We start from the raw sequence: 22,021 nt of genomic DNA, 5'->3' as shown, positions 1-22,021 counted from the left end.
CATAAAAATCTACCGGTGAAAAAAGACAACAAAAGAAATCAACGCCACACCACGGACGAATCGAGTATGTAGTAATGTGTGCACACCTTCATTGAAACGTCAAATAACGACGACGGAATAAAATGAATGAATTATAATTTTGTTTTCTTTCAAAAATTAACACAAACAAACAAATAAAATAAATTTAAATTAATATAATAATAAAAATGTTTTGAGTTTTATATTTACAGGTACTATTTCCTCCTCCATTGAATCGTCATCCATTTTTGTTGATTTTATTAATGAGGAGTTCCTTTGCTTTGCCGATGATGCTAATGTTGCACTTGTGATATTTAATGTTGCAATTGGTATTGCAGCTGCTCGTTGTGCTGATGATTTTATTAAATTTGTTGTTGTTGTTGCAGTTGCTGCTGCTGCTGCAGTTGATGATGTTGATGTTGATATTGTTGTCTGTCGCAGATATTTTTCAATTTTACTATTATTATTGCCGTTGGTGGCGCTTGTACCGTTAGTGGTATTGTTGTTATTATTGTTATTTCTGCTGCTGTTATTGCTGCTGCTGCCACTGCTGCCGCAAAACAGCTCGCTATCAAGGTGTGAATTATTTTTGATAAACATTTATTTATTCAACACAAAGACCACACCACGATTAAATATAATGATGAAGAGAAGAAAAAGATTGAATAAACAAACCGTTAAATATATAATACAAATATATCACACGGAAAACGTCACGTATCACAAAATGGCTTCTTTTTTTGTATTTTCTTGTTAGTTGATTTATCGTTCTAAATTATCGATAACACACAAGTTAAATAGATAATATAGAGAGAGAGAGATAAAGAAATAGCAAAGCAGGGAACCCGAGATGCGATATGCCGGTAAGTGAAATCGAAACTGACACTTAAGTTTTGTTTTCACGAACGAAGAAGCCGGCAAATAACGAGTGCGAACAAACAAAATTTACACCACGCACACACTTTGCACAAAGATTTTTCCTTATTTTTCTTCTTTTCTTTTTTTGTTAAATAAATGTTTTTTTTTTTTATTTTGTTTGCTTATACACAACTTAATTTAAGCCTTTTGTTAAAGAAGAAGAAGAAGTAAATTCCTTTCTTTTGGTCTTCATTTATTTATTAAATTATCATATGTTTTGACGTTTTGTGTATGTTGAGTTGCAGTCCTCCTTCTTTTTATGCTGGGGTTGCAGGATAGTGATTTTGATAATGATGGTTCTGAATGTTGGTAGTTTTGCTTAAAGTTCTTGTTGTTGTTATCTGTTGCAGCAGCAATGTGAATGCCCCTTTATATAGAAGAAGAAGAAGAAAAAAGAAGATTCACTAAACAAAATATTCTCTTGTGGTTTTTGATGATTATTGATTCGTGTTTTTTTTAAATTTTATTAACTTTGAGATGATGATGATTATGGTAATGATGATGATGATGATGATATTTCTTGATTACTGATGACGATGAAGACGACGATGACGATATTAATGTTGAGGAAGACACAAAATGTTCCGCACAAAAATTACATAAAAATCCAACAAACTGTCTCGATTGAATTTTTGTTTTTTTTTTTTTCGTTTATTTTCTTTCGTGTATTTTTATGAAGTTATTACCCCCACGGGGAGGATTGAACTCGTTTCGTTAAACCAAACCAAAACCCCAACCGACAACAACGAAACGCATATAATATCTCCTTGTATTCTATGTTTTTGCATTTGCTTTAGCTTTTGCTATTTTCCTTTGTGCCTTGTGTGCGCTGCAGTGTAAAATATCTTTAAGATAGATTAGGAGGTAATAATAAAATAATCTAGCTAGAAAGTGCACCCAACGCCCTCTGGACGGTTGGACTGTTGGTGTTGTTGGTTTTTTGACATATAGATAGATAGCGAGATATTAGATACACTTGTCGTGGTTGTCGGTCGTTTTGATTGTTGTCCGTCCGTGCGTCACTTCGCGTCGCTGTCAGTCGTTTCGTATCTAGTTGTCATTCGTTGTTGACTGTGACTCCCAAACGACTAACTGGAGACTTTCTCGCTGTCGCACACTAGACGTTCGTTCTTTTCGCTTTCAGATACAATTCGCAATATAACCAAGAAGGAACCAAAGCAAACGACTTATAAGTTCTTTTTTTTATATATTTATAGAGAACATATCGAGTTCAATGCCATTTCTTTTTTTTTTTTATTTTTATTCCAAGTCTAAACTAAAGATACCAAAGCAGAGTTGGAGAGATATATGTATATAGATAGACGTCAGAATTCATATGTGTGTATGTTTTCTTCTATTTTTGGTCGTTTAGTTGCTATTTTCTTGAGTTCCTTGAATTTTTTATTGTGCAAGTTTAAAGAAGTCTTTGTGGAGTAGGAAATTAAACGAAGGTACATATAAATATGGAAAGAGCAGACAACAGTGGGTATGAAATGCAGTCGGATACGGATTGAGTAATATTCTCAATTCCTTGTTGGACAAAGAAAATGTGACTAAGGTTATTTGGAGGAGTGGTGGTGGAGGTAAATTCATATAATGAAGTATTATATAGAAGTTTAGCAGACACTTTGAAAGTTGAGATTTTTTTATGTAGAGTTGCATTTCATGGTTTAATGTTTGTTTTTATATTTTTTAACAAAGGATTTTCTAAACCATAAATATTTTAGGAGTGTGCAGAATCGTTGTCTCCTTTGGTGATTTAAAGTACATAATTTTATATTGTTAAGTACTTTTGTTGTGTGTTTGCTGACCAGGATTTTAATAGTCACTTGACACTTGAGGCTAGACATCTTTTGAAGACATTCAATAGATGGATTGGTACGTATAGATAGATTGACATTAAAACCAATAGCGGATCCAGGATGGCGGAGGTCGTAAGGGTCATACTTTTTAAACATAGCAATTTAAAAAAAAAGGATTGAAAGAGGCTGGTATGTGACCCACACTGATAACTTCCCATCCCGTCCGTCGATTTGTCTTGATTTGAAAAAAAGTTTGTAGGTTTTCGTGTTGGGTTAAGAAAGTTGTTAGTTGAATTATTCTTAAAAAATTTAAAACTACCAACAATATTTTTCATATAGAGAAATAGTTTAGTTTGAAAATCTAGTTTTGTTAAAAGATTTTTAGTCGACAACAAATTTTTACCAATTTTAGTTAAATTTTTACAAATTGGATGAATGAAATTAATTTGAGAGATATCAAGATCCGAACATCAATTTTTACCAAATTTGCGTACTATTTTTTTTTAATTTTATTTTTTTATGAAAAAACGGACTGTTGGATTTTTATAAAAAAAAACTACTGAATATCAAAAACAATATTTTCTGTGAAATAAAAAGTTTGAAGGCAATATTTTTAATTTTTGAGTCGAAAGTACATTTTTACCAAGTTTTAGTATTGTTTTTTTGTTTAGGTTTTTATTTTTTGTAAAAAAACTGTCAATTTGATTTTTCAAACATTTTAACTGAATGTTTACATTAATATTTTTTAAAAGATAAAAGTAGTTTAAAGCCAATATCTCAAGGTTTTGAAAGAGTTGAAAATCAATTTTTACCAACTTTTAGTAATGCTTTTTTTTGAGTTTTCAATTTTTGTAAGAAAACTGTCAATTCGTTTTTTTTTCAAAATCTTTCAGAATGTTGACAGCATTAATTTTTATTAGTTTAAATTTGTTGGAAGCCATAATCTCAAGTTAAAAAAAAAAAATAGTCGAAATTCAATTTTTACCAACTTTTGTTAAATTTTGTTTAAGTTTTTAGTTTTTTTTAAATAAAACTGTCGATTCGATTTTTCTCAAAATTTTACTGAATGTTAAAAACAATATTTTTTAAAAGATAAAAGTAGTCTAAAGCTAATATCTCAAAATCTTAAAAAGATATTTAAGTCCCAAATCCATTTTTACCAACTTTTGTTAAATTTTGTTTAAGTTTTTAGTTTTTTGTAAATAAAACTGTCGATTCGATTTTTCTCAAAATTTTACTGAATATTGAAACGAATATTTCTTATAAGTTAAAATTAGTTGGAAGCCATAATCTCATATTTTTGAAAGATATTTCTGTCGAAAATCAATTTTTACCAACTCTTATTAATTTTTTTTTTTAAGTTTTTAATTTTTGTAAAAAAAAACTGTCAGTTCGATTTTTCTCAAAATGTTTGGGAATTTTGAAAACAATATTTCGATATTTGAGTCCAAAATACATTTTTAATAACTTTTGTTAAATTTTCTTTTAAGTTTTTTTTTGTAAAAAAAACTGTCAATTCGATTTTTCTCAAAATTTTACTGAATGTTGACAACACTATTTCTTATAAGATAAAATAAGTATGAAGCCTTAATTTCAAGTTTTTGAAAAGATATTTGAATGGATATTCAATTTTTACCAACGTTGAGTAATGTTTTTTTTTAGATTTTTATTTTTTATAACAAAAACTGTCAATTCGATTTTTCTCAAAATTTTATCAGATGTCAAAAACATTATTTTTCGTTGCACAAAATTGTTTTGGAGATGAAATCATATTTTAGTCGTAAAATTTATGAGGTAACAAATGTTTTTTTTTTCTAACCAAAATGTTCACCTTTTTTTAAACTGCTATGGTAAAAAAAAACCACATACGCAATTTTCTTGAGAGCCCTTTCTGCATCTTTCAGCCTTATATCTGTATAACAAAATTTTATTTGAAGTCGGTATCTCTTCTGGTTCTTAAGCAATGGACGACGAAAAAACGTCGCGTACGTACACACGCACACACATCTTTCTAAAAATGTTTTATTTCGACTCTGGGGACCTTGAAACGTCAAGAAATGTCAAAATGATCAATTTGACAAATCGGGCCCAATACAATAGCTTCCTATGGGAAGTAGAAAATTTTGGTTAACTCAAATATCTCACGAACCAATAATGCTATTGACTTAAATTAAATTTTAAATTATATCAAAAAATTTAATTAAAAAAAAAAAAACTGAAAACAATTAATTGTCACCTCGAATATTTTACGAAGAAAAATTGATTTTATATCCAAAAGCATTTGACGCAACGACAAATAACGTGTTTGACATTTGGTCAAATTTTGACAGTTTTTTTTACAAAAAATTAAAAACTTGAAAAAAAACATTACTTAAAGTTGATTTTCGTCTTAAATATCTTTTTCAAAAACTTGAGATATTGGTTTCAAACAAATTCACGGCAAAAAGTGTTGTAAGAGATACCCAACTTCTTTGCATGAACTCCTATAGGCCAATGCCCGGTACAAACCGCAACAATCCTGGCTATGTCTTGCCTTGACCTGCATATAAAATCGTTTGTACGGGTTTTGTTATATGTGGGCCATATCTTCCTATTCCTAGATATAATGCAGTTGGGTAAATTGCTCCATCTTCGGTTTGATTCAGTTTGGTAAATAGTAAAGATTTTACCCTTCATAGCACCAAGAGCAATGTTAACCATTTCCGCAAGTGAGCTATGAAGGGCCGATCCTTGCCTGGCTAGCTCGTCAGCCCGATAGCGATACCACTATGGCCCGGAACCCAGATCAGAGTGACACCGAGGTTAATATTCAGGCTCGCAAGCTCATCGCGACATTGCTGGACCAATTTAGATGAAGATGTGGCCGAGTTAATGGCTGTGACAGCTGCCTGACTGTCTGTCAAGATAGCCGCATTTCGGTTTTGGTTTGAGTTTTGTTTAAGTATCTTACATGCCTCCCTTACTGCCAGCAGTTCAGCCTGAAACACGCTAGCAAAGTCAGGAAGCTTAAAGGATTTGGCTACATTAAGGGACTCAGAAAAGATCCCATGTGAAAAGTATAGTAGAAAATTTCAAAGAAAACCCATCGGCTGTAGCAAGATTTTTGTATTTAAAAATTGGTACAACTGAAAGAAGATCTGTCAGAACAATAATAAAAAACACACAAATAGAAGAAAGTTTTGTGAAAATCAAATAAATAAAGCTGGCCTAAATTCTTTATATAACTGAAACGAGTTGAAATGAGGTTGATTTGCATCGATTAGGGTCGGGGATCGACGTCGATTCAAAATTTGTGAAGAAAAACCTGTGTGGAGGAGTTGGTTTTACAGATAAAGCATTATGGCCTGTTTATTTGCACGTTTGTGTACAAAAAAAAATTAGATTTGTTTTAATCAAATTTAAAAAAAAATGCACATGGAATAGGTAGCATATTTTTATATGTTGCTGAACTATTCAGTTCTTCATTGTTTGGCAAGAATCGAACTATCTCACTTGCACTTCAAAAGAAACATCGAAACACCATTTGCATTTTAGAAAGTGCTGTCAAACTTAATCATTTTTAAATCTTCTTGTGCGGTGGAAACACAAAAAAGATTTATTTAATCTAAAATGAGATAAACCTTTCTATCTTTTCTATTGTTTTCTCTTGCAAAATAAGCCGAGTTAGTCAATTTTTACTAACAAAAATAAATAATATCAACAGTAATAGATTGCTTTTTTCCCCAATAGAAAACACACACGATTCCAAATGCACAACTATTCAATGAACACAGCGATCGAGATACGAATGCAATATCAATCGTACCAACATTTGAGAACGAAATCACATAAGATCCATTCGAGACTCGTAAAAATGTCAAACACCCAGGTTTTTTAAAAGCAATTCCTTTTTTAGCAGTATTTTTTTTTTGTAAAATGTTTGACATTATAAGGTGATCAATCTATCTTCTCCATACAATATTCCGACATTTTCCAAATTCTTTACGTTATGTAACGTTAACTGATCAATTAAACCATATTTAAATCCCATACATTTAAAGTGTCATTCTTCATAATTTGCATAAACCTTCCTTTACACCCCACGTGCTTCAATATGTAAAACAATATATTTTGCACATGTAACATATTCTTATGTAATATAAATAATTATGGAAATAAATAGCAAGAACTTCTTTCATCTGATGTTGGATAAAAATAGAAGTTTAAAGTCCATTTTTTGTTTGCTTAAGGGGGTATTCTGGTCTAGAAATTAAAAAAAATCGATTTTTTTTCTTTTCATATTTTCATTGTTTAACTATTTAAGAATATGTCTACGCGAGGATTTTTCCAAATTCAAATTATTTTCGGAGAAATAAGTATTTTGCTGAGCAGCCATCCAAATCGTTTGGGCTGCAACTAATAGAACAAAAGAAAAAATGGGGTACTTTAAACGCGTTTTTCTCAGAACTGCCTTTTTGAATCTGATACCCACGATTTCTCAGGTGCTGCCGAACCGATTTACTTGAAATTTTAAGAGAGTCTTCTTTAGGGACTTGTCTACGTCCGAAACTACGGCTATCCCCAAATTTTCATTTTTACTATTTTTAACAAATCGAAGAATGTTCAAAAAAATGGTAAATTTTTTGTATTTTTCTTTAGACAGCCGCCATTTTGTAAAAAAAACTGTTTGTAACTTTTTCGTAGTTCCAGACATTGCGACATTATTGTAGATTAATAATCTTTTTTAGTTTTTGATTTCAGATTCCAAGGAGGGTTAAAATCGTGGGTATTGTCACGCACCAAATTTTTGAGACGCACCACTCCATCAGCTGATAACTAACGTAATTTTGATTTTTTTTTTACTTTTTTATTTTTTTTGTATGCTTCTAATGTAAATAAATAATGTATACAAAAATTGATGGCAAAATTGTTGCTTGCTTTTTTCTACAGCACTTCAAAAATTACCTAAAATTCATGTCTCTAGACCAGAATACCCCCTTAATTCAATTAAAACCATTATTTTACTGTTTATACAGTGTACTCGTATAAATATGTCCTTTGTTCGATTGACCTTTTGAAAATGAAAATAAGACAATTTTCCGTACATAACTACTTATGAACGAGTTCACATTTATTAATGCTAAAGCTGATGTGTTAATTAAACCGGTTTCTTATTACCTACCTCCAATTTCATAGCTTGTGGATAAACAAACAGTAAATTAAAAAATTAATACTAGTTTATACTTATAAAAAGCATTACCTACAGAAGTTGTACGTACTAGAGGCAGTCTCTGTTGGTGGGATTAGTCTATAACTTATATAGTAACATCATTTCTTTAAAATTAATTTCTAGCATCCAAAACCTACCCTGATGATGGTCTTTAAAACAACAGTTCTCAAACAAAATATGGCAACTCTCCAGTGTTCTTTATATTTAAACAAAAAATATATTAAATAAAAAATATATAAAAAAAACTGAAGCAAGTGCTCACAATTACCGTAAATATTGAGTTAAAGACACAAGAAAATAGCAGTTGGTAGGCAGGTAGTTAGATGTAACGGGTGTTTTTGTGTAGGTATAGAACTCTAAATTGGCAACACTTTCTTAAATCGCTGCCATTTTATCATTCTGTGAAGTGACATTTCATTTCATTTTATAATATTTTCTTTTTCTTACACTAGTGTTATGTAGGAACTTTCAAGTATGGCTTTCTTTTTTTGTTATCATGCAAATATCTCTTACATTTATTGTCTCTTTCATATTGAATGTGTTCAGCTCTTGCTCATGGAGCTACAGTCAAGTGACAATAGTTCGCTGAAATGACAAACCAAATTAAAGATAAAGCTCACTTTTGGTTGAATGGATACGTCAATAAACACAACTACCACATTTAAAGAGTAATAACAATCCTCAAAAACAAAGTCAAAGTTTAAAGAAATAAATAAGGTGGCACAACAGTCCGGAATGGAGGCTAATTTGAGAAAGAACTTTTCATGTCAAAATAACTTCTGGAGCATTTGTCAATTCCTCCCAAGAGGCAATACCTGTGAAAAACTTCGGATGCTAAATGCAGGGATTGAACACAAGATCTCTAGCATGACAGTCTATAAGCCGGTACAGCGTCGTAAACCCTGCTGCTCGAACACCCGATACTTCTCCATCCGGGAAGGGGAAACGTTGAACAACCATAAACGATCATCGGCCGTATAAGGGCCATGTAGCAAATTACCTTCACTTTGGTGTCAAGCCGACTGCTATAAAACAGCCGTTTCGTCAGAGCGAAGACTCCTCTGGCCCTGGTCAGAATATACTGATCTAGCTCAATTCCGAGGTACTTCACTACACCGTGAAGATCAGCGATGAACATCTTGCGCCAATTCTTGCACGCATCCCTCGTGACCTTAGCCAACGGAGTCCGGAACAGAATTGTCTCCGACATCTGGACATATATTTTCAGTTTCCAGCCGTGGCGTCGCAATATCGCTGAATCTTGTCGAAATCACGCTGCAGGAGAATTCTAATAACCTCAACCTTTGGGGCTGTTCTGTACGAAATTGCCTTCTAACCATACGGTGTCAAAGGCCTTTTCCAAATCAACCAGAACAGCACCTGTGCATTGTTGTTTTGATTTATCCCATTGGATGTCAGAAACAAGTTTGACGCAGCATGAATTGTTTCGTGACCCGCCTTGAACCCGAGCTGTTTATCCGGAATTATTTTGTTGTCCGCAGTTCACTTAGTCAGAGCCCTATTAATGATTTTTTCGAAAACTTTGCTGATGCTCGGAAGAAGACTTATCGACCGAAGATTTGACGGGTTGGAGTTGTCCTTTCCCTTTTTCGGAAAAGGATGAACCACAGCGGTCTTCCGATGCACTGGATAATATACATTATTCAGTGCATTATTGAAAAGTGAGGTGTAAATGTCAATTGCTTCCATCGGTAAATGTCTTAGTACAACGTGACTGCTGACTTTTTGTTTTTTATTGAGTTGAAGATGAGCTGAAGCTCAACCTTCGTCACTAACAAGGGACTTGGTCCCGTTTGCTCGGCGATTATGGCATTTGCCAAGGAATCGTCATTGAACCGCATGAAACCGCGGTTCTCAGATCGCCAATGTGTGATATCATTTCACAGGTAAAAGTGATTAAGTAGGGCTTTGTTTTCCAGGTCGTGGTTGGGGCGAATGCTAACATTCACATTGTACAGTTGCTGGAAAGCAGCTCCCACCGCCTCCACTCTTTCTCGCGGATCTTCAATTATGTAAAAGTCATTGTCAAAGATGACCTCTTCTGGATCTATTTGCGCTGTCCTGAGTACGTCTCTGTTCTCTTCGGTTCTTTAGAGTATCATACTCGGAAGGTCATTGTCGTTCTTTTTCCTAAATATCTTGTTTATTTTAGGGAACATACTAGGGTCACTCGAATTAACTGACCGGATCTTGCGGTCCCAGTACTTGTTAATTGATAACCTGTAGTTCTCCTTTATCAACAGTTTGGCATTTTTTATTGGCGACTTTAGTGTCCAGCCTCAAAGTCGTCTGTACAAGTTTTTAGTTCTTGTCAGTAAGCCACCCTTGTGCACATCAATAGTCGCGTTTCTGTAAGCGTTCATTTGGTCCCGTTTTTTTGTACTTTGGAATTGTCCGTTCCATAGTTTCGTCCATCTGTTGTAAATGTTGGCCAATTTCTGTGTTTGTCAGGTTTCTGTTGTTTGGTGGGGCTATGTCACTCGAACGAAGTTCTCTCGCAAGGGGCGTTGGTGCCCTACGTACTAACCATCACTCTACAGTACTACACCGAGAAACAGTTACATCTACAAAAATTGACTGTTTGTTGTGTTTTATTAGTTGGTGTAATAATAGGTCCGTACAATTCTTTAAGCTCTGGTTACATCAAGACGGTACAAATTGTGACACAGCTCTTGACACAGTTAATTTATTGCAAAAAGCGTTTGATAAGCGCATAATTATACGTTACGGACCCGTAAATTGCACTCAAAAATCGTCCTATTTAACAACGCTTAACTATTTTCAGTTGATATAAGTCGCACGTCGATAAGACCAAAACAATTGACAACTTGAAGGAAAACATTTGCCGTGATATTCGGCCACAAAAGTTGGAAAATTTTATCTGACTATGCCCGAGCCATCAATTGCGGTCATATGTCAGAAATCATATCTAAGGCAGCATTCACATGAGCGCGACCAACGAACGACGAATGACTTACAAAATGTGAGTTTATATACGTTTGAAGACATATTTCCACGCAAATTCTTAACAAAACGATAGCAATATAGTTTCTATTTGATTTATGATGCGTACTTTTACTTTTCAATATCGTATATTAATAAATTTAAGAAAACAAATTTATTCGTGGCGAAAAAATTGTCGTTGATACAAACTGTCAAACTTTATTCGCGTTCCACATTATCCACACTCCCAACGAATAAAATAATCGCGCGTACTTAACCTTAAAAAAATCATTCTTGTTTTGGTTTCGGTGGTCAAAGTCAAACGCGACGAATTAAAAACTCTCATGTGAAAGAAATGTCAAATCGACGAATATTCGTTCATTCATTGGTCGTGCTCATGTGAATAATGCTTAAACTATAATGGCAGAAGTTAATCTTTCGAATAAAGTAAATTTTATGTCAGTTTAAAAAAAATATCTTTGTTTTATTACATTTCAAAGTTAGAACCTTCTAAAAAAAACACCCTTTATAAAAGTCAACCGATAGTCTCCGAGGAGGTTGGTTCATTTGGTGCTCTGTATAACTAGTACTGCAGCTCTAGCTAAAATTGTAGTTGTAGTTGCCTTAGCAGTTGGCATGCTGCTCGGTTCTGGTGCTCCAGCAAATATTTTCTCTTTGGTTGCATTCCTCCGTGCTGTCTGTCTGTCTCGACAATTCATATGCTTTTATTTTCCTTTTTTTAATTTTGGTACTTTTACCCCCCGTCCATCATCTAAAATAACCCACACTCTCTTTCTCTTTCTATCTCAGCATGAGGTTGACGGAGAATGTTGATTGAGGGAAGGTGATGGCAAAGGTATATAGTGTTGGTACAAGTACTGTGTAGTATTTTAAACTTAAGTAGTTTTCTTCAACTCAAGTCTCGCTGATGTATTTTTGTTTTTTTTGTATTTCGGGAGGTTTAATGCAATTTATATGCACCTCCAAGACAGCCGACATATGCAGGCCAGCAGACTGCCTGACCGAGGCCATTTCCAACGCCAAACCAGCCCAAGACAACATAAGACAAGCCATGAAGTGTGTACACTGCACAACAAAGAAAACTCACTGAAGTAATAGTGGACGATGGTGGTTATTTTTGTATTTTTGTACCCTATTCACACTTAAAGTGAATTAGTTTTGTCACTTAATAAAACAGTTTTGTTTTTCTTTTAGTTTACAAAGAGAAATAAACAAATGAGCGAGAAAGAACTTTTTAAAATGTTTAAAAATAGTTTAGATGTTATTTTTCTGGGGTTAAATTTCTATGAGATAAACAAATAATGTCAAATTTCGAAATGGTCTGCTACTTGTGGGGACTCTGTTGCGAGCTTCATGAAGTTTATGTTAATTTGTTAACTAAAAGCTTTTTTATAGTTTTCTTTTTCAAATCTCTTCAATGAAAAAAAATACACTAAAGTTAAACAATACAAATTTTAGCATATTTCCCAAATAAGAGCTAAAAACTAGTTATAATTTCCCTACTTATGTTCAAAATTACATTTAAACTTCCCACAAACTTCTAAAATTAAGTGACCAAACAACGCGTATCTACTTTTGTCACAAAATAATAAATTCATTGAAAATGTATTTAAAATAAAGACATGATTTCATTTTGCCACCACTTTTATAGCAAAGTTTTGACATTCCTATATATTTGACAGCTCACAGTTAAGGGTTGGTAAACATCCGGAAATACATATGAGAACAAAGGAATTTTGGTTGTGATGTTGGTTATTCACGTTTGTATGCTTTTGTGCAACTTTTGTTTTTTGTAATCGTTAGCTTTGAAACGGTTGTTCGGAGTTAAGAGTTGTGATGGGGTTTGACATCATATAAATGACAGAAATTGATAAAAATGTCAATGGCAGTAGGCTTTGACAACATTTTTAAAATTTATTTATTTATTATTATTTATTAATTTAATAATAAATGTACCAATTAATACAAGATCAGCAGGAGCTCCTTGGGCTTTCGGCTGTCAGAGAAATTAAAAAAAAAACTGAGAATTGAGTTCTTAAATGATTTTTTTTTTTTTTTTGTACCCCCTCAGTGCTTTAAATTTGATGTACCTTTCAACTAAAGGCGACGACAAAAATAATGCACCAGGGTTTATACGCACTTTTTTTTAACTTTCTGTTGTGTAATTGTGTGTTCGTTGACTCGTGCATCCGTTCAAAAAAAATCAATGCGTTCATTTTTTTCATCCAAAATAATTTAAATTACAAAAGAAAAACATTTTTGACATCTACGCTCAGGTTTCGAATTTCGATCGAAAGTGAATTGAAATCACTTTTCAATTTCACATGAAATGAAATAGCATGTTCTTCAATTCGATCGATTTCGAAAACTTCAAATTGCTTCGAACTGTCAGAACTGAAAGATCATCCGCTTTTATTTTGCTTCTGAAGTAAAATGTTTGCTGTTTTGAAGATGGATGTTATATTATTGGCCATTTTTAAATGAAAAAAGAAAGAAGAAGTCAAAAGAAAAATAAGAAAATGAATTTTGAGAGACAAATCAAATATATTGGATATTGCCTGACACAATCTAAGTGTGTGGAAATTATGTAGAATTGTTTTGATATGTAAATAAAGTAATTTTAGACGCTTTTTCATAATATGTTCTAAGGGATATAGAACCTTTTATAATACCTTCATCGATTCCTTCAATTCAAAACGTGCTACAACTCTCCGATTCCTAGCAGAAGGTAGCTATCAAAGATTAATTCACAGAAATAAAAAAATCGGTTTGAATGCGTTCAAAAAATGAAACAAACCGAAGTACAGAACATCCATTTGAATGTTCGAAAATCCAATTCACGATAACGAATTGTGGAACACTTAAATTCACTTTCGCAAAGTGTATTCACAATAAGTGAAATGCAGAACATGTTTGCCTTATAGAGCAGGCCAAAATTGAAGATTTTTTATGATGAACATTTTTTTTTGTAATTTTTTTTTCTTAACTATGAATGTAAAAACTAGAAAAAGGGCTTCGAAATGCTTTACGTTTTTGTTTTTATAATATGCTTTCCCATTATTTAGACCGATAATTAAACAAAAAATATTTTTTAATTGTTTAATTTAATGTTTTTGGAAACATTACTTGTTGAACACTTTTACGACTTCATATTGTATAGAAAAAAAAAAGATTCAATGAGTGGCACTAAGATATCAACTGATTCAGAATTCTCATATATTTTTTAACATAAATCCAAAAGATCAGCGGCGTCATTTTTTATTGAACTGATCTAGGGAGATTCGAATTGATGAAGTCAGTAATTTTTTTACCCTCTTTTTTTCATGGAAAATTTTTTGGAAGTATGATTTCTTTGTTTTATGTGTGGTGGATTTAAAAAGGTGTTTTTTTTTAAATGTTAATCATTTTTTATTTATGTTTATTACTTAAGATTTTCAAGAGTCTTAGAGCTAATATTTTTAATCCTGTAATAAAATTTTAAATAAGAACCGCTCGAATTACTGGAGTCAACGGAGAAGTTATAATGAGGCTAAAAGTAATATTACAAGTTTTGAATTGTAGAAAAGTAGTGAATGCAGATAAATTTGGGATGTATACTAAGAAAACGGAAGAGCTTTTAAAACAAAAGTATCCTGAAAAACTACTCGCACCTAGTCTACACAAAATATTGGTTCACAGTCAAAATACCATTGAATATCAAACACTATCACTTGGAGAACTGTCAAAAGAAGCTCAGGAACGCAAAAATAAAGACTATAAGAAATATCGATATCAGAATACGTGTAAAGTTTCAAGGATTCGGCAGAATGAGTACCTATTTAACGTGCTTACAACCTTTTCGGATCCACTTATTTCTTCCATAAGGCATGTGAGAAGCCATGCCTTATGTTTTGTCTTTATTCGTTTTTCCACTGTCTGACTTTTGATTAGACTGTTTTTTTTTTTTGATAACGTTGATTAAATTTTTTTTATAAAGTTTACAAACAAAAACAAAAAGCATGGCTTTACTGCAAAACATAACAAAGCTCAATAATATATTTAAAAACTTTCATTTATAATTCTACTTCTATAGACTCATTCACTCAGATTACTTAGAAAATTGATTTTGAAGATTGCATATTAAAATACCGCTATGTTTACCACCTTTGTTAAAACTTCTTAATTTAACACCAATTTCTGAAACTCCCTGTAAACTGTTTTTCAGTTGTTTAAAATCACACTTTTTATAGCCTTGGAAATTTCCTTTAAGATAAAAAAAAAGCTTAAGGAATATCTTGCATTGATTTGATTTTTGCAACCAAAAAAAGTCATTACGGGCCACTGTGCGACGATTTTAGTCGTGGACAAATTTTTGAAAAGATATTTGATTCAAAAAAACATTTTTACCAACTTTTATTAATTTTCTTGTTTAGGTTTTTATTTTTTATTAAAAATAAACAGTCAATTCGATTTTTCTCAAGTTTTACCGAATGTTAAAAACAATATTTCTTATGAGATAAAATAAGATTGAAGCCATAATCTCAAGTTTTTGAAAAGTTATTTGAGTCAAAAATCAATTTTTACCAACTTTTGTTAAATTTTCTATTTAGTTTTTATTTTTTTGTAAAAAAAAAAAGTCAATTCGATTTTTCTCAAAATTTGACTGAATGTTGACAACAATATTTTTAAATGATAAAAGTAGTTTTAAGCCAAAATCTTAAGGTTTTGAAAAGATATTTGAGTCGAAAATCAATTTTTACAAACTTTTATTAATTTTCTTGTTTACGTTTTTATTTTTTATTATAAAAAAACTGTCAATTCGATTTTTCTCAAAATTTGACCGCATGTCAAAAACGTTATTTTTCTTTGCACAAAATTGTTCATTTTGCATTCGTAAAATATTCGACGTGACAAAATTTTTTGATTTATAAAAAAAACGTTAATTGGTTTTTGGTTCATGAGATATTTAAGGTTCACCAAAATGTTTACCTTTTTTAAACTGCTATGGTAAAAAAAAACACCCACGTATCTTTCTGCCTTTTTATCTGTATAACAACATTAATTTGAAGTCGATATCTCTTCTGGTTCTTGACCTATGGACGACGAAAAAACGTAGCGAACGTACGGAATTGAAACGTCGAGAAATGTCAAAAATTTCAATTTGACAAATCGGACCCATTACAATAACTTTCTATGGAAAGTTAAAAATATATTCTAATTATTTTAATTCGATATCGAAATGTAAAATTTAGAAAAGTGACTTGGTATAAAAAAATTAAAGCAAAAATTAAAGAAAAATATACACTAAACAGTTAATTTTCTATCATAAGAAAAAAACTTAATTTTTTGTCTGAAAAAATCACTTCATCTCTAAAATTGTTTTTCAACACACGATGAAAAACTTCTCTATTTTCCAAAAGGATTTCGTATTTTATTTTTTAAAGTTAAATAAATTAAACAAAGAGCCTTTCAAAAACGTGTCTATCTATTTTAAAACAAAGCCAAAAATCCTTCCCATCCATAAGATTCCTGCTAACTTCCCCGATGCATCAGCATCACATGCAAAGTAATGTAGTGGTATTCATACTCAAAATTATACACACAGAGAATTAACTATAGCATCCTCACGGCAACACTCAACAAAAGTTTAATTTGCGCTCCACACTCTATGTCTATATTCATTCACAGCTGGTTTGCTTTCTCTTTGATGGAAATATTATTTTCCAGAAACTGCAGCAGTAGTGGTAAGGGGGTATAGTATGTGCTTAGTGTTTAGTGCTTCCTCCTTGTTGTTGTTCTTTGAAAAACAAAAACAACAGCAAAAACAAAAACAAAACATGCACTTTTTAGCTTAACTATACTACAATATACAACTGTGTAGGTATCTACTAGTTACACCACCGAAAAACAACAACACATAAAACAATCCAACCTACTTCACGTTCTATTTCGGGCTGTCAGAAAAACAACACAGTCTCTCTGTATATACAGCTATGGCCAAAATAATAGGAACACTTGAAAAACAATTCTCATATAATGGTTTTTTATTATTATTATTTATTGAATTCGTTAAACAAACTAACGTTGGAACTTAAGACTATATACATTTATTCTTAGATCAATAGATTTACAATGCTTTAGGCAATTTGCAACAAAAAAAAGCTAAACTGAAATGTTGAAAAAATTGAATTTAAATGTTTTACTTTTAATGTTTTACTTTTAAAAAACGGCGCTGCACAAAAGGACTAAAACTGCTCGCGAGCTCTACGAGCAGAAGAGTAGAGAGGAACACCGGCTTCTTAGGTAGAAAAAAAGAGAGCATGAGAAGCGCGCGATCGAGGAGATAGAGGGATGTCACAACAGGAATGAGGTTCGTAAATTTTACCAAAAGGTAAAAAAAACCTCCCAAGGATACCAGCCACGAACCGAAGCCTGTAAAGACGATCAGGGGAACATTGTAGTAGAACCGCAGTCGATGCTGAGATTATGGAAAGATCATTTCTCCAAATTATATAACGGCGATGACGAACCGAATTCCGCTGTAAGGGAGATAGAACCACTTAATCTCAGCGACGCAGATCCACAATTCTGCCTACCCGACCTTGACGAAGTGAAGATAGCTATATCTAATCTTATGTCAAACAAAGCTGCTGGAGCTGACGGCATCGCTGCCGAACTATTCAAAGCAGCAGGCGATGACTTGGTACGGAGCATGCACCAACTCTTCTGCAAAATATGGTCGGAAGAAAGCATGCCCGATGAGTGGAATCTCAGCATAGTGTGCACGATACATAAGAAAGGAGACCCTCTAAACTGCGCCAACTACAGAGGCATCAGTCTCCTTAACATTGCGTATAAGATCCTCTCTGCCGTATTATGTGAACGTATGAAGCCATTCATCAACAACCTGATTGGTCCTTATCAGTGTGGCTTCAGACCAGGAAAGTCCACTATCGACCAAATATTCACACTACGGCAGATCTTGGAAAAAAACCCAGGAGCTTCAAATCGATACCCACCATCTCTTTATCCATTTTAAAGCCGCGTATAAAAGCATCTATAGGGAAAAGCTCTACCGAGCAATGTCTAGTTTTGGCATCCCTGTCAAACTTATCCGTTTGTGAAGACTGACGATGGAGAATGCACGCTGCTCTTTCAAGGTCGGAAAAAATCTTACCGATGCATTTGATGTCAAAAAAGGTTTTAGACAAGGCGATAAACTATCATGCGACTTCCTCAACATCATGCTGGAAAAAAATGTGCAAAACCCAACCGTAAACACTAGAGGCACAATCTTCCAAAGGTCCATCGAACTACTCGGATACGCAGATGATATTGACATAATTGGACGATCAAAGCGTGATGTCAGTGGAGCGTTTTTGAGCATTGCGACGGAAGCGAAGAAGATGGCTTTAGTGGTCAATGAGGGCAAGACTAAGTATATGCTGTCATCAAAAAAGGACACTGAACGACGACGTCTTGGACAAAACGTCACCATGGACAGCTGTAACTTTGAAGTAGTTTAGGACTTTGTCTACCTAGGCACCGCTATTAATGCAGACAACGACACCAGCGCTGAAATCAAACGAAGAATAACTCTTGCAAATCGCTGCTTCTTTGGACTTAGAAGGCAATTGAGAAGTAAAGTCCTCTCTCGAGCATGTAAAATCACGATCTATAATTCACTCATCATCCCAGTTCTCATCTATGGCGCTGAGGCCTGGACCCTGTCAAAGAAAGATTAGAGCGTCTTAGGATGCTTCGAGAGAAAAATTCTTCGGATGATTTTTGGTCCCGTACGCATAGATGGAGAATGGAGGAGAAGATATAACGACGAACTGTACGGGCTGTACAGCGGCACTGACCTAGTTAGCAGAATTAAAGTCCAACGGCTTAGATGGCTAGGTCATGTAGAGCGGATGGACATCAACGCTCCAGCCCGGAAGGTCTTCGAATCCAATCCCGAGGGACGGCGCAGTAGAGGAAGTCCGCGACTCAGGTGGCGCACCCAGGTGGGAGAGGACCTCAACCAACTTGGCGTGCGAAACTGGAGATACCTAGCTAGGGACCGAGCTGGCTGGAGACGCTTGTTAGTTGAGGCCCAGGTCCGCGCCACCGGACTGTAGCGCCACCTTAAGTAAGTAAGTAAGTGTTTTATAATAGAAGGTAAGTCGTTAACGTACAAAGTAAACAGTAAAGCTCCTAAGTGGCTACCTTGTGGTACGCCATAGTTGGTATACATACATATATGATGACCGCTCATTCCTAAAAACACGCTGCATGATCTATTACATACAAACGACAAACCCAACTAACAAATTTATCGTTAAAGCCTTGGGATTTAAGTTTGGAAGTTAACGTTTTATGGCACAATTTATATAAGACCTTACTGAAGTTTGTGACGACACAGTCAACTTGTTTCCGTTTTTAAAACGAATCTAAACAAAAAGAACTGAAATGAAAGAGGTTAGTAACTGTTGACTTATTTTGAACGAAACCATGTTGACTGTCACAAATTATAGACTTACAATTAAACGATATGACTTTACAAATAATGGACTCAAATAACTTAGTGATGACGGACAGTTTTGCAACGGGACGATAATTTTGTATTTCATTTTTACTACCCTTTTTATGTATCGGTGTTATGAACGAAGTTTTCCAAATTTCAGGTAAAATTAAAGATTTAAGCGATTCAGTAAAAAGAATATGAAGAGGATAGGATAAATACGATGTGCATTTTTTCAATATATAAGAAGGTACACCATCTGGACCACGGCTATAACAAACGTCAAGTTATGAAGCTTTGCAAACGATTTCATGTTCAGAGATCTAAAGACTAATTGAATTCAAATGAGGGAAATTTTGTGAGAGGACCAATGACTTGGGCGTTTGACAGGAGTTCGCTACTTCGAAAGCATCTTTATGAAAATTTTGCAAACATATTTGAAATTTTATCAGAGTCATGGCTAAGTTCGTTGTTGAAAGACATGCAGTTTGGAAACCCGTCAGTATTTCTCTTAATATTAACATAGCTTCAAAAGTTTTTGGGTTGCTTGTTTTAAGTCGGTTTCAGTATTTAAAATAAAGTCATTATAAGGAATATCTGAATAATCAATAAACATATTTCTTAGCTCAGCTTTTGTTTTATTATATATTTAATTCAGGCCTTATTTGTTTTATTTTTTAAGTTTTTTAAGCAAGAGTCAAACCATAGCATAAATGTCACAGTTCGCAAACAAATGATTCCAGTTAACATTACATAACAGGTTGAAAAGTTCATTAAGTCTGCAGTTTTTAAAGTTAAATTGAAGATTATCTTTGGAGCAATTAGGAACATTACATAAATTCAAATTAAAAGATAGGCCTAATGCTTGATGGTTTTGTTGGGGTAACATAAGTCAAATTGTTTGTAAAATTTGTAATCTGGATTGATTTCGAGATTATGTCTAATTGTTTTTGAAATATGCTACATTGAAGATAAGTTACATTTCAAATAAGTGTATCTTCAAAAATGGCAATTGCCAAAAATTTTAATTTGTAATGTTTTTTTTTCAAAAATCGTTAGAGGGCTATTTTTAATATGACGTTTTTATGTAACGGTGTGGTTTTCAATCTGGCCTTTTTGACAGCTGTCACTAGATTTACGCTCAGCTATGTGGCATTTAATAATGACATTTGCGCGACGCCAACGAAACAATCAGTTTATTCACTGGACTATTTTTTGGTGTGGTTATGTGACGTTTCTTGGCAGATAAATAAATATTTGACTTTTTGATGGGATTACTGTTACTTTTGGTATTTAACGAATAAAAAAAGCCTAACGCGAATCTGATTAAAACCTTAATTACTAAGTTTAAACTAAATCGATGGTTTAAGCTTTAGGGGCGAGGACATTCAACGGACGGACAGAATCACCTACTAATGTCATGATTGACTAAAATCTAGAAATCGTACCAATGGAATACTTGCCATATACTTAATTTTTGTTGTAAGTACAAAAGTCAATTACTGAACCGAATTAAGGAAAGCGCTGTATAAGTAGATGGATTGGGAGTGACTTTTTGACATTCGTATGAATTTAGAAATTTCAAAATTAACATTTGATCCTGTTGCGAAAATGACTTAGTCCACCATAAAAACAGATATTTTTTTCTGAACTCATCAACAACGTTCCTGCGAAGTGTCAGATGAAGGAGAACGGCCGATTAGTTTAGATAGAAAGAGACATCTGTTTATTGTAAAGAAGAGGACTACAGGATTCAAAAGGGAATTTTCGTGGAGATTTCGGAAGGCATAAAAGGCGCACGTTAAATAAAGCGCGATTTCTTTTTTTTGGTAGATCCCTAAGCAGCTAGCACACTTCCGTAACATCAATCCTATAAACGAGTATCACAATTTATCCAAAAAAATATACCTCTCGGGAGCCAGAGGCTTTGAAATAAAATTTATCTTAAAGTTACAAATTGTTTTATTTATTTCCAAGTGTTCTTTCTTTCCTCGATTCTTACGTTTTCGGTGATTTTTGCTACAATACCTTCCACATTCTATTCATCGGATTCTGTAATAAGTGTAATAATCTTTTCTGTGGATCAATTTTTATTGGCAATAAATGTTTGAAAGCTGCAAGCGAATGTAAATGTACTTTGCAGCCATTATGTCAAAATCATTACAGATTTACGTCAAAATAAATGTCAGATCAGGATATTTTTTTTAATGACCCATCAGAAAAAATATAGTGATTGTGTTAAATAATATAAACCAATAATAGTTAAAACTAGTTCTATAAATATCATTGGTTTTCGTCATTGAATATTTTTGACATGTTAGTTGTAGCTATCATTAAATATTTCTGTCATTGGACAAACATTTTCTAAAACCAAAACTTGACAGTTATAAATACAAAGAAAATAAAACGCTTTCTGATAATGTGAATTCATAAATCAAAAAACACCTGGTCATTAAAAACAATTTCGTCTTTGACAATTTTTAAAATGAACTAAAAGAACAGTAATGTATTTTTAGTAACAAAATTTTATTTTTAGTACCAAAACAAAAGTGAACTTTCTAGACCTTGTTTAAGTCTCCAAACATAATTTAAAAATGAAAA

At 33.1% G+C, this 22,021-nt stretch overlaps 1 protein-coding gene across 1 annotated transcript in view; it reads right to left on the bottom strand.

Annotated features, from left to right (window-relative positions):
• LOC129948956 (F-box/LRR-repeat protein 20) overlaps positions 1 to 22,021 on the bottom strand; it is a 91,238-nt gene that overhangs the window by 56,286 nt on the left and 12,931 nt on the right. Inside the window, exon 2 of the mRNA XM_056060116.1 lies at positions 229 to 1,303. Coding sequence (XP_055916091.1) covers positions 229 to 618 — 390 coding nt within the window. The 5' untranslated portion in view covers positions 619 to 1,303. The remainder of the gene's footprint in view (positions 1 to 228; positions 1,304 to 22,021) is intronic.

Source organism: Eupeodes corollae, chromosome 3, assembly GCF_945859685.1.
Source record: "Eupeodes corollae chromosome 3, idEupCoro1.1, whole genome shotgun sequence".
Classification (NCBI taxonomy): Eukaryota; Metazoa; Arthropoda; class Insecta; order Diptera; family Syrphidae; genus Eupeodes; species Eupeodes corollae.
Note: the sequence above shows the minus strand (reverse complement) of the source record. Positions and strands in the feature narration are given on the sequence as shown.